This window comes from Anolis sagrei, chromosome 1 (genome assembly GCF_037176765.1).
Source record: "Anolis sagrei isolate rAnoSag1 chromosome 1, rAnoSag1.mat, whole genome shotgun sequence".
Taxonomy (NCBI): Eukaryota; Metazoa; Chordata; class Lepidosauria; order Squamata; family Dactyloidae; genus Anolis; species Anolis sagrei.
Window position 1 is genome coordinate 335,302,343 of NC_090021.1, and position 13,561 is coordinate 335,315,903.

General features: G+C 43.3%; 1 protein-coding gene across 1 annotated transcript in view; it reads left to right on the plus strand.

Moving 5' to 3' along the window:
- TMEM260 (transmembrane protein 260) overlaps positions 1-13,561 on the plus strand; it is a 112,041-nt gene that overhangs the window by 23,574 nt on the left and 74,906 nt on the right. Inside the window, exons 2-3 of the mRNA XM_060753741.2 lie at positions 470-501; positions 1,319-1,470. Coding sequence (XP_060609724.2) covers positions 470-501; positions 1,319-1,470 — 184 coding nt within the window. The remainder of the gene's footprint in view (positions 1-469; positions 502-1,318; positions 1,471-13,561) is intronic.

Genomic DNA, 13,561 nt, shown 5'->3' on the forward strand with positions numbered 1-13,561 from the left:
ATAGCCCGGAAAAACCTACAACAACCCAGTGATTCCAGCCATGAAAGCTTTCGACAATACAATGAAAGGTTTCTTGTGAAATCAAGGGCTCTGGATGTTTTGCTTTCCCGTCTGCAAATTATTCCTGCACTTTCAATGGTTCTCATGGTTGTGAATTATTGTTGTTGTTGTTAGTGTTACAGCAATTACCGTTCGTATTGGGACGTGTGTTTGCACATCACACCTTTGCGCATCTTCTGATAGAAACATAGAAGGGGGGAAAAATAACAAAAGGTATTTTTGTGCAACGGCATCAGAGAGGGAAGCAAATATTCTTGGGAAATTTCATGCTGCTAAATCTCCACAGATTTACACTTTTATCCAGTCAAATTAATGCAAAACCCCCCAACGCAAGGGTTTGGATTTTGCAAACTTGGGAGGAGTGTCATTCCCTAATAGTAATTATTGGTTTTACATTATTTTTTCACAGGGGAGCTGATCACAGCCGCCTATGAGCTTGGAGTAAGTATGAGTTTTATTGTTTAATCAATGCTCTCATTAACAGTTTTAGGAATTAAGGAAGTTTAATTAAGCATGGAGTTTAAAGTAGATTAATTTTATTTTTCCAAACCACAGTTTTTGCTAACTTATAAGTACGGCACGTGACAATTTACTTCCCAAGTTTTAAATCCAATTAAACTAAATTATAAAGCAAAGGCTTTACTGTATATACAGTAGCTTGGCTTATTATCAACCCAAATTTTTTTTGTATAAGCTGGGGAGAATAAAAAATAAATCGGGTTAACCATTTTAATAAGTTTTATTATTTAATAAACTTTATTATGGCGCATGATCCCCTTTAGGCGAGACCTTAAGGACTGTCATCGCAGTGGTAATCCGATAGCAGTGTGGTCTTTCAACTCGCTAGCCAATAAAATAGTTCAGAATCTATTCTCTCTTTTTTGTGGAATTATATCTATTTCTCTCTCACACTCCCCCCAAAAAAGGAAACCCAAGCTTTTCAATGACCCTAATATACTATGAACCCAAACTTCAAGCCATTTAAAGGAACGCTAATAATGAATGTCATTGCTTTTCTCGGCGGTGCATTCTCATCCTCCAAATCCACTCAAGCAAATGTTTTGCTAAGTTCGAAATTGGCACTGATGGAGAAGAAGGGAAAATTAGGGGGAAAAGCCCCTTAATTTTTGCGCCGAAATAGAAAGGACTGCGGTCCCAGCCTGGGTGTTGGTTGCTAAGCTAATAAAGGAGTTATTTCTCAATTAGGCTGCCATTGTGACATCTTAATGCAAATGCCATCTCCGTTCTTTTTTCCGAGGTTGCTCATCCCCCGGGCTATCCGCTATTCACTCTCCTGGCGAAATCGGCCATTGCGCTCCTGCCTTTTGGCTCCGTCGCCTATCGAGTCAATCTCCTCTGCGCCTTGTTGGGAGCAGCTGCCGCCTCGTTTCTCTTTGACACAGTTGTCAGGTAAAGCCAACGCGGCCGATGCTCATTTCCTTGCGTTTGCTTTCCTTCTGCTCAGGGGTTAAGTCTTAATTGCTGAACGGACGGACGGACAGACGAATGAGCTTCTCCGACACTCACAAATCAGCCACTTCCCCGAGAGGCTGTGCACGAAAAATGTATTTATTTATTTATATCCTGTATTTCAGTGTTTCTCAACCTGGGGGTCGGGACCCCTGGGGGGGGGGTCGCGAGGGGGTATCAGAGGGGTCGCTAAAGACCAGGGGTCCACAAACTTTTTAAACAGAGGGCCAGGTCACAGTCCCTCAAACGGTTGGAGGGCCGGATTATAATTTGAAAAAAAAACATGAATGAATTCCTATGCACATAATTTATAAACAATATAATAATTAAAATGAAGAACAACGTTAACAAATATAAACTTATTAGTATTTCAATGGGAAGCGTGGGTCTGCTTTTGGCTGATGAGATAGGATTGTTGTTGTGTGCTTTCAAGTCATTTCAGACTTAGGTTGACCCTAAGCGAGGGCCGGGTAAATGACCTTGGAGGGCCGTATCCGGCCCCCGGGCCTTAGTTTGAGGAACTCTGCTAAAGACCATCAGAAAACACAGTATTTTCTATTGGTCATGGAGGTTCTGTTTAGGAGGTTTAGCCCAATTCTCTCATTGTTGGAGTTCAGAATGCTCTTTGATTGTAGGTGAACTATAAATCCCAGCAACTACAACCCCGAAATGTCAAGGTCTATTTTCCTCTAACCTCCTCCAGTATTCACATTTGGGCATGTTGAGTATTTGTGCCAAGTTTGGTCCAGATCCATCATTGTTTGACTCCACACTGCTCTCTGGATGTAGGTGAACTACAACTCTAAAACTCTAGGTCAATGCCCATCAAACCCTTCCAGTATTTACAGTTTATTTTATTTATTTATTTATTTATTATTTGAACTTATATGCCGCCACTCCCCTGGGGCTTGGAGCAGCTTACAAGAATGGCTAAAATCTAACAAAATTTAAAAGCAATTTAAAACAATTTAAAAACAGCAATATTAAAAGTCAAAGGCCTGTCGAAACATATGTCTTACATGCCCTGCAGAAAGCTGATAAGTCCCGCAAGGCACGGACTTCAGGTGGCAAAGTATTCCAGAGTGATTGTGCCACTGCTGTGAAGGCTCTGTGTCTGGTTACTGTTAGACGCAAGGTCTTGACACTGGGGACTTCCAATGGATCTTAGTCCTCAGAACAGAGGGATCTCTGGGGTTGGTAGGGGGTGAGACGGTCCCTCAGGTACATCGGCCCCAGACCATGCAAGGCCTTAAAGGTGAGTACCATCACTTTGAAATTGGTAACCAATGCAGCTGCAGTAAGATTGGTGTTATGTGGTATCTCATCGGAATTCCCACAAGAAGCCAAGCAGCTGCATTTTGTACCAGCTGGAGCTTCCGGATCACCGACAGAGAGAGGCCAATGTAGAGGGCATTACAGTAGTCCAGTCTTGAGATGAGCGTAGCCTGGATCACCGTAGCTAGATCATCTCTGGACAGGGAGGGGGCCAGCCGTCTAGGCTGCCGCAGATGAAAGAAGGCGGTTCTGCTCACGGCGGAGACCTGGGCCTCCATCGTCAGCAGAGGGTCCAAAAGGACTCCCAGACTCTTTACCAATGGTGACGGGCGTAGCGCCTCGCCATCCAGGGTAGGCAGATGGATGCCATTTCGGCTGAGAAAGGCGGTATAGAAGTATAGAAGTAAAGGATGTCCCCACTGCCCGGTCGACCCAGCCATAGGATCTCCGTCTTTGCTGGATTCACCCTCAACCTGCTGGCACACAGCCATCCAGTAACGGCCTCGAGGCACTGATGGAAACAATCGGGTACAGAGTCCGGTCGGCCTTCCATCTTCAGCACCAGCTGAGTGTCATCAGCGTACTGGTAACACTCCAGCCCAAAACCTCGAACCAGCTGAGCAGCTGAGTGGTCGCATATAGATGTTAAACAATAGAGGGGAGAGAATGGCCCCCTGAGGAACCCCACAAGATAGAGGGGATAGAGTTGGTCATAGGAGTTCTGTGTGCCAAGACTGGTTCAATTCAGTCGTTGGTGGAGTTCAGAATGCTCTTTGATTGTATGTGAACTATAAATCTCAGCAACTACAACTCCCAAATGACAGCATCAATCTCCCCTTCAATCCCACTACAATTCAAATTTGGGTGTATCAGGCATTTGTGCCAAATTTGGTCCAGTGAATGAAAATGTACATCCTGCATATCAGATACTTACATGACGATTCATAACAGCAGCAAAAATAATGTTATCGTTGGGGGTCACCACAACATCAGAGAACTGTATTGGGTCGCGGCATTAGGAAGGTTAAGAACCGCTGCTGTATTTGTATACCACCCTTCCCAGCCCTCAGGCGACTCAGGGCAGTTTACAGAGACAACGATTCGATGCCCAATACACCATAAAACATTTAAAAGCATGAACACGTAATATAAAACCATAACAATAGTATTAAAAACATACATCAGTTACGTCTCCTAACAATCTCGTCATCCAGTCGTTCCAATTCCTATGTCATTTACCCTGCATTTTCAAATGCTTGCTCAAGCAACCAAGTCTTGACTCTTTTCCAAAATGTTAAGAGGGAGGGGGCCAATGTAATGTCCCCAGAAAGGGCATTCCATAGCCGAGGGGCCACCACTGAGAAGGCCCTGTCTCTCGTCACTACCAAATGTGTTTGTGACGCAGGCGGGATTGAGTGCAGGGCCTCCCCGGATGATCTTAAAGTCTTAGCACAGTGGTTCTCAACCTGGGGTCCCCAGATGTTTTTGGCCTTCAACTCCCAGAAATCCTAACAGCTGGTAAACTGGCTGGGATTTCTGGGAGTTGTAGACCAAAAACATCTGGGGACCCCAGGTTGAGAACCACTGTCCTGGCAGGTTCATAAGGGATGATTGTTCAGACAGGTAAGTTGGGCTCAAACTCAATATGAAATTGGGTTGTTGTAAGTTTTTCGGGCTGTGTGGCCATGTTCCAGAAGCATTCTCTCCTGATGTTTTGCCTGCATCTATGGCAGGCATCCCCAGAGGTTGTGAGGTCTGTTGAAAACTAGGAAAATGGGGTTTATATACTTATTTATTTCCTATATTTATACCCCGCCCTTCTCACCCCCGCGGGGTGGGGGGGGGGGGGGGGAAACGGTGGACTCAGGGTGGCCTCACAGAATCACCATACGATGCCAGCATCATAAAATATTCAACAATAAATTTAAAATATTAAAAGCATAATTAAAACAATAGATTAAAACATTCCTATTAAAATCAGAATCCATAATAATAATAATAATAATAATAATAATAATAAAGAAAACTACACTACAAACTAGAGCTGATAGCTGGTACACCAAAGCATTGCATGGGCAGTTCCTTGACAAAATTGAAGGAAAAGTTGACAAGGAGAAGACCTGGTGATGGCTCACGAATGGAAACCTGAAGAAGGAGGCAGAAGGCCTGATTCTTGCAGCCCAGGAGCAAGCCGTCAGAACCAAGGCCATTAAGGCCAGGATTGAAACATCAGCTGATGACCCAAAATGCAGACTGTGCAAGGAAGCTGATGAAACCATGGATCATATTCTCAGCTGCTGCAAGAAAATCGCATAGACAGACTACAAACAGAGGCATAACTCTGTGGCCCAAATGATTCACTGGAACTTACGTCACAAGTAGTGGAGGCTCCATCTTTGGAAGCTTTTAAACAGAGGCTGGATGGCCCTCTGTCAGGGGTGATTTGAATGCAATATTCCTGCTTCTTGGCAGAATGGGGTTGGACTGGATGGCCCATGAGGTCTCTTCCAACTCTTTGATTCTGTGATTCTAAGTACCACCTGCCAGCAGTAAAGAACTGGTAAAGGGATCATATACCTGCAAAGGTTGTGGAAAATGAAGACTCAAAAATACTGTGGGACTTTCGAATCCAGACTGACAAAGTTTTGGAACCCAGACATCACTGCATCAATAGGAGCATAGTGTCTAGATCTAAGGAAGTAATGCTACCCCTCTATTCTGCTTTGGTTAGACCACATCTGGAATATTGTGTCCAATTCTGGGCACCACAATTCAAGAGAGATATTGACAAGCTGGAATGTGTCCAGAGGAGGGCGACTAAAATGATCAAGGGTCTGGAGAACAAGCCCTATGAGGAGCGGCTTAGGGAACTGGGCATGTTTAGCCTGAAGAAGAGAAGGCTGAGAGGAGATATGATAGCCATGTATAAATATGTGAGAGGAAGCCACAGGGAGGAGGGAGCAAGCTTGTTTTCTGCTTCCTTGGAGACTAGGACTCGGAACAATGGCTTCAAACTACAAGAGAGGAGATTCCACCTGAACATTAGGAAGAACTTCCTGACTGTGAGAGCCGTTCAGCAGTGGAACTCTCTGCCCCGGAGTGTGGTGGAGGCTCCTTTTTTGGAAGCTTTTAAGCAGAGGCTGGATGGCCATCTGTCAGGGGTGATTTGAATGCAATATTCCTGCTTCTTGGCAGGGGGTTGGACTGGATGGCCCATGAGGTCTCTTCCAACTCTTTGATTCTATGATTCTATGATTCTATATACCGCTCTATCTCCCCGAGGGACTCAGGGTGGTTTCCAAGCAACAACATCAAATATTTTGGAAAAATTCAGGGTTTTGCTTTGTGATCTCATGATTTTAAAGCTGTTTTAATGTCATTCAGGTAATGGGACATATTTTCTGTTTCTTTCCCTTTCTTCCAGCGTCTTCCCTTTTGTGTTGTTTTCTCTTTCTTTTATCTGTCCTACTTCACTCTCTGAGCCCTTTTTGGACTTCTAGAATGAACCTTTGTAAGAGCAAGTACCAATACATGTGTTCACAATCACCTTTGGAATTAATTTGCAAGATCATTTACATCCTATATTTTTCCAAAACTGAAGCTCAAGTTTGCGTACAAATAAATGGAAAGAAAATCCAGATTAGAAGCTCACACTACATAAGAACATATTGAAAAATATTGTTAAACTATTGATAGAAAAATATTGGTATACAATTGTTGTTGTTGTTCATTCGTTCAGTCGTGTCCGACTCTTCGTGACCTCATGGACCAGCCTACGCCAGAGCTCCCTGTCGGCCGTTACCACCCCCAGCTCCTTCAAGGTCAGTCCAGTCACTTCAAGGATGCCATCCATCCATCTTGCCCTTGGTCGGCCCTCTTCCTTTTGCCTTCTACTTTCCCCAGCACAATTGTCTTCTCTAGGCTTTGCTGTCTCCTCATGATGTGGCAAAGTACTTCAACTTTGTCTCTAGTATCCTTCCGTCCAATGAGCAGTCCGGCTTTCTTTCCTGGAGGATGGACTGGTTGGATCTTCTCGCAGTCCAAGGCACTCTCAGCACTTTCCTCCAACACCACAGCTCAAAAGCATCGATCTTCCTTCGCTCAGCCTTCCCTAAGGTCCAGCTCTCACATCCGTAGGTGACTACAGGGAATACCATGGCTATAGTATACCAATATTAATAGTATACCAATATTTTTCTATCAATAGTTTAACAATATTTTTCAATATGTTCTTATGTAGCGTGAGCTTCTAATCTAGATTTTCTATTGATAAGATAGGGTGTGAATTAAAAGAAATGTGTGTCGATTGTGATGTTTTGGGTGAAAAAAACAAGAGGGAAATATTTTTTAAGATGTCAGGTCTTCTTAATTTTTGGTTTCGTATTGCAACTTTGCATAACAGTTACCAAGAAATTGAACTCATCTGTTCCTGGCAGGAAGCTCTTTATATATATTGAATTTTATTTTAGACCTTGGACACCATAAAAGATTTTCCTGTAATACGTAAGTTAAAAAACAAACCAAAACAAAACCAGCGCAACAACCTAAACAAAGCTATATACAAGCTCACAGACATACAAACACTACAACAACCCAAACAACTTCTTTTTTCAAAAGCGTGCAACCATGTTTGGTCTTATTAACGCACTTCGCTGATCAGATTTATCTAACCAGAAGTAACAAAGTTTGTCACTATAGAAAGACGCAGATGGATTTAACAAAAAAAAAATTAACAATGCACGCCTCAACTGTACTGGCAAACTTTTAATTGCTTGGGTTACAAAAGAGGGGCATCTGTGCCTGGGCACTTTCGCCTCTGCGGTTTCTACCTGCGTGGATAGTACAGTAACTTGCAAACTATTGATTTATTGTGGGATGAAATTAAGATTTGCAGGTGCCGACGATGCAAACAGGATGATGTTGGCTGCATGTGGCTTGCTGCATTTACAGAGATTTTGAACTATAGAAAGCCAAAGGGGAAATTGTACTGATGCATCTTCATGCATTGCATGTAGGCATGTACGTGCTGTGTAAACATGGATGGATTTGTGGTTTCTGCAAAATTTTCTTTGCTTTCAGTCTCCTGGCTGACACTGTGATTAGTTCAGACAAGCACTTATTGAGAGCAGTACGTGTGAAAAAGATCTTGGAGTCCTCGTGGACAACAAGTTAAACATGAGCCAACAATGTGATGTGGGGGCAAAAAAAGCCAATGGGATTTTGTCCTGCATCAATAGGAGCATAGTGTCTAGATCTAAGGAAGTCATGCTTGTTGTTGTTGTTCATTCGTTCAGTCGTCTCCGACTCTTTGTGACCTCATGGACCAGCCCACGCCAGAGCTCCCTGTCGGCCGTTACCACCCCCAGCTCCCTCAAGGTCAGTCCAGTCACTTCAAGGATGCCATCCATCCATCTTGCCCTTGGTCGGCCCCTCTTCCTTTTGCCTTCCACTTTCCCCAGCATAATTGTCTTCTCTAGGCTTTCCTGTCTCCTCATGATGTGGCCAAAGTACTTCAACTTTGTCTCTAGTATCTTTCCCTCCAGTGAGCAGTCGGGCTTTATTTCCTGGAGGATGGACTGGTTGGATCTTCTCGCAGTCCAAGGCACTCTCAGAACTTTCCTCCAACACCACAGCTCAAAAGCATCGATCTTCCTTCGCTCAGCCTTCCCTAAGGTCCAGCTCTCACATCCGTAGGTTACTACAGGGAATACCATGGCTTTGACTATGCGGATCTTTGTTACCAGTCTGATGTCTCTACTCTTTACTATTTTATCGAGATCATGCTACCCATGCTCTATTCCGCTTTGGTTAGACCACACCTGGAATATTGTGTCCAATTCTAGGCACCACAATTCAAGAGAGATATTGACAAGCTGGAATGTGTCCAGAGGAGGGCGACTAAAATGATCAAGGGTCTGGAGAACAAGCCCTATGAGTAGCGGCTTAAGGAGCTGGGCATGTTTAGCCTGAAGAAGAGAAGGCTGAGAGGAGATATGATAGCCATGTATAAATACGTGAGAGGAAGCCACACGGAGGAGGGAGCAGATCAGGGGTCTGAAGAACAAGCCCTATGAGGAGCGGCTTAAGGAGCTGGGCATGTTTAGCCTGAAGAAGAGAAGGCTGAGAGGAGATATGATAGCCATGTATAAATATGTGAGAGGAAGCCACAGGGAGGAGGGAGCAGATCAGGGGTCTGAAGAACAAGCCCTATGAGGAGCAGCTTAAGGAGCTGAGCATGTTTAGCCTGAAGAGAAGGCCGAGAGGAGACATGATAACCATGTATAGATATGTGAGAGGAAGCCACAGGGAGGAGGGAGCAAGCTTGTTTTCTGCTTCCTTGGAGACTAGGACGCGAAACAATGGCTTCAAACTACAAGAGAGGAGATTCCATCTGAACATGAGGAAGAACTTCCTGACTGTGAGAGCCGTTCAGCAGTGGAACTCTCTGCACCGGAGTGTGGTGGAGGCTCCTTCTTTGGAAACTTTTAAACAGAGGCTGGATGGTCATCTGTCAGGGGTGATTTGAATGCAATATTCCTGCTTCTTGGCTGACAGGGGTTGGACTGGATGGCCCATGTGGTCTCTTCCAACTCTTTGATTCTATGATTCTATGATTCTATTGACTTGCCTGCGATGAAGTAGGAAACACCGTCTTGCTTTTTCTACATGACTTTAATATGTATGTGAATGCAAGTTGGATATTTCTTATCCAAAATCTATATAAATAAACACGTAATGTTTGTTTGTGGGATTAACATAACTCAACAACCACTGGACGAATTGCCGCCAAATTTGGCCACAAGGCACCTACTAACCCAAGGAGTGACCATCACTCAAAAAATTGATTTTGTCATTTGGGAGTTCTAGTTGCTGGGATTTATAGTTCACCTACAATCAAAGAGCATTCTGAACTCCACCAATGAGGGAATTGTACCAAACATGGCACACAGGACTCCCATGACCAACACGGACATTGATAGGCATTGACCTTGAGTTTGGGAGTTGTAGTTCACCTACATCCAGAGAGCACTGTGGACTCAAACAATGATGGATCTGGACCAAACTTGGCACGAATACTCAATATGCCCAAATATGAACAAAGATGGAGTTTAGGGGAAATAGACCTTGATATTTGGGAGTTGTATTTACTGGGATTTATAGTTCACCTACAACCAAAGAACATTCTGAACCTCACCAATGACAGATTTGGGGAAAACTTCCCACACAGAACCTCCATGACCAATAGAAAATATTTAAAGCCATCCAGTCCAACTCCCTTCCCCAGGGTAAGAAAATGTAATCAAAGCCCTCCTGACAAAGAGCCATCCAGCTATAGATATAGATAGATATATATGATTCACACACACATATGTAGTATTATAGATTTGAAGGGGACCCCTAAAGAAGGACAATTATATGTTGCGTGTTCCAGAGTAGGCAAACCAGACAATCTCCACATCAACACTGACAAAGAAACAACAAGAAATACTGTTTACCCAAAAGCATAAAGAAATTGCATAGATTAGAAACCATTACTTTATTTTCCAGATCACCAGACTGGGCCACAGCAACGTGTGGCAGGGGACGGCTAGTCTATATAAATAAAAATGTAATGTTTGTTTGTGGGATTAACATAACTCAAAAACCACTGAACGAATTGACATCAAATTTGGACGCAATACACCTATAAGGCCAACGAGTGACCATCACTCATAAAAACACTAAAAAACACAGCAGAAGGGACTTAAAAAGAAAAAAAATGTTTTCTGTTTCCTTGGAGACTAGGACGCAATGGAACAATGGCTTCAAACTACAAGAGAGGACATTCCATCTGAACACGAGGAAGAACTTCCTGACTGTGAGAGCCGTTCAGCAGTGGAACTCTCTGCTCCAGAGTGTGGTGGAGGCTCCTTCTTTGGAAGCTTTTAAACAGAGGCTGGATGGCCATCTGTCAGGGGTGATTTGAATGCAATATTCCTGCTTCTTGGCAGAATAGGGTTGGACTGGATGGCCCATGAGGTCTCTTCCAACTCTTTGATTCTATGATTCTATATACTGAAATGTGAATACTGGTGGAGTTTGTGGAAAATAGACCTTGACATTTGGGAGTTGTAGCTGCTGGGATTTATAGTTCACCATCAGTCAAAGAGTATTCCCCACCGACGATAGAATTGGGCCAAACTTCCACACAGAACCACCATGACCAACAGAAAATACTGGAAGAGCTTGGTGGGCATTGCCCTTGAGTTTTGGAGTTGTAGTTCACCTACATCCAGAGAGCACTGTGGACTCAAACAATGATGGATCCAGATCAAACTTGGCACAAATCCTCAATATGCCCAAATGTGAACACTGATGGGTTTGGGGAAATTAGACTTAGAATCATAGAATCATAGAATCAAAGAGTTGGAAGAGACCTCATGGGCCATCCTGTCCAACCCCCTGCCAAGAAGCAGGAATATTGCATTCAAATCACCCCTGACAGATGGCCATCCAGCCTCTGGTTAAAAGCTTCCAAAGGAGCCTCCACCACACTCCGGGGCAGAGAGTTCCACTGCTGAACGGCTCTCACAGTCAGGAAGTTCTTCCTCATGTTCACATGGAATCTCCTTTCTTGTAGTTTGAAGCCATTGTTCCATTGCATCCTAGTCTCCAGGGCAGCAGAAAACAAGCTTGCTCCCTCCTCCCTGTGGCTTCCTCTCACATATTTATCCATAGCCCTCATCATATCTCCTCTCAGCCTTCTCTTCTTCAGGCTAAACATGCCCAGCTCCTTAAGCCGCTCCTCATAGGGCTTGTTCTCCAGACCCTTGATCATTTTAGTCGCCCTCCTCTGGACACATTCCAGCTTGTAAATACCTAGACATTTGTGAGTTGTAATTGCTGGGATTTATAGTTCGAATGGTCTTTGGTGACCCCTCTGACACCCCCTCACGACCCCCCCCCCCCCCCCGGGGTCCTGACTGCCAGGTTGAGAAACGCTGGACTAGAGTCCTTTCTTCCACCCTGGACATTCCACAGATATATAAACCAAATTTTCCTAGTTTTCAACAGACTGCACAACCTCTGAGGATACCTGCTATATATGCAGGCGAAACGTCAGGAGAGAATGCTTCTGGAACATACAGCCCGAAAAACTTACAGCAACCCAGTATATATTTTAGTTAGGCTGTTTAATTCTCCTGGATTTGATGGCAAAGCAAGTTAACCTTGCCAGCTGTAATGAAATGTTAAGAATATTCCCTGCACATGGGCTATTTGGAAGGTATTTAAGCAAGCTTTCCCCACGCCACGTGACAATGCAGTCACACTAGGGAAAGATTTATTTTTGGGTAAATAAGTTGGGTCTTAATTAACTCATGACACCAACCCCTTAATAAGAATTTTCAAAGGTGACTCTTATTAAGGAACCCATGTATTTATTTTTTAATTGTTTCTAGATTGCTTTCAAGTCTTTTGAGGATTTTTAGTGCCTTCGTTTTTTGTAAGAAAAGAAAAAAGAGGAGGAAGCAGCTCCCTCTCTTCTGCACGTCGGGTCGTTAATAATCCCATTTTATGGCTGGGGAACTGAGGCCGACAGATACCAAATTGCCCAAGGCTCCTCAATAAAAATGTTCATGGCTGAAGAAGGTCTCGAATCACGTGAAAATGCCTATAGTGTGACTGCCTGCTGGTCTATGTGGGCCATTTCTACGACTTCCCGAACACTTAAAAAAAAATCCAGATAAAAATGTGGGATTTTTTTTTGGTTGGGAACAGAACACCTTAATTAACAGATAAAGAATGTAAACAAAATAGCAGGGCAAGAGGCTGGTTTTCCTGAGCTTCATACAAAAATGTGCAAGCCGAATTATTACGGGACCGTTTTTTGGCGGTTCCGTAATAATGCATTTTCGTTTTTCTTAGAAACGAGTCAATATTATATATACAGATCATCTTAATTGACAGATAAGAATGTAAAAAAATAGCAGGGCAAGAGGCTGGTGTTTCCTAAGCTTCATACAAAAATGTGCAAGCCGAATTATTACGGGACCGTTTTTTGGCGGTCCCGTAATAGTGCATTTTCGTTTTTCTTAGAAACGAGTCAGTGTTAGATATACAGAACACCTTAATTAACAGAGAAGAATGTAAACAATATAGAAGGGCAAGAGGCTGGTTTTCCTAAGCTTCATACAAAAATGTGCAAGTCGAATTATTACGGGACCGTTTTTTGGCAGTCCCGTAATAATGCACTTTCATTTTTCTTAGAAATGAGTCAGTGTTATATATACAGAACACCTTAATTAACAGATAAAGGATGTAAACAAAATAGAAGGACAAGAGGCTGGTTTTCCTAAGCTTCATACAAAAATGTGCAAGCCGAATTATTACGGGACCGTTTTTTGGCGGTCCCGTAATAGTGCATTTTTGTTTTTCTTAGAAACGAGTCAATATAATATATACAGAACACCTTAATTAACAGAGAAGAATGTAAACAATATAGAAGGGCAAGAGGCTGGTTTTCCTGAGCTTCGCACAAAAATGTGCAAGCCGAATTATTACGGGACCGTTTTTTGGTGGTCCCGTAATAGTGCATTTGCGTTTTTCTTAGAAACAAGTCAGTGAAAATATATACAGAACACCTTAATTAACAGATAAGAATGTAAACAAAATAGCAGGGCAAGAGGCTGGTTTTCCTAAGCTTCATACCAAAATGTGTGAGCCGAGTTATTACGGGACCGTTTTTTGGCGGTCCCGTAATAGTGCATTTTCGTTT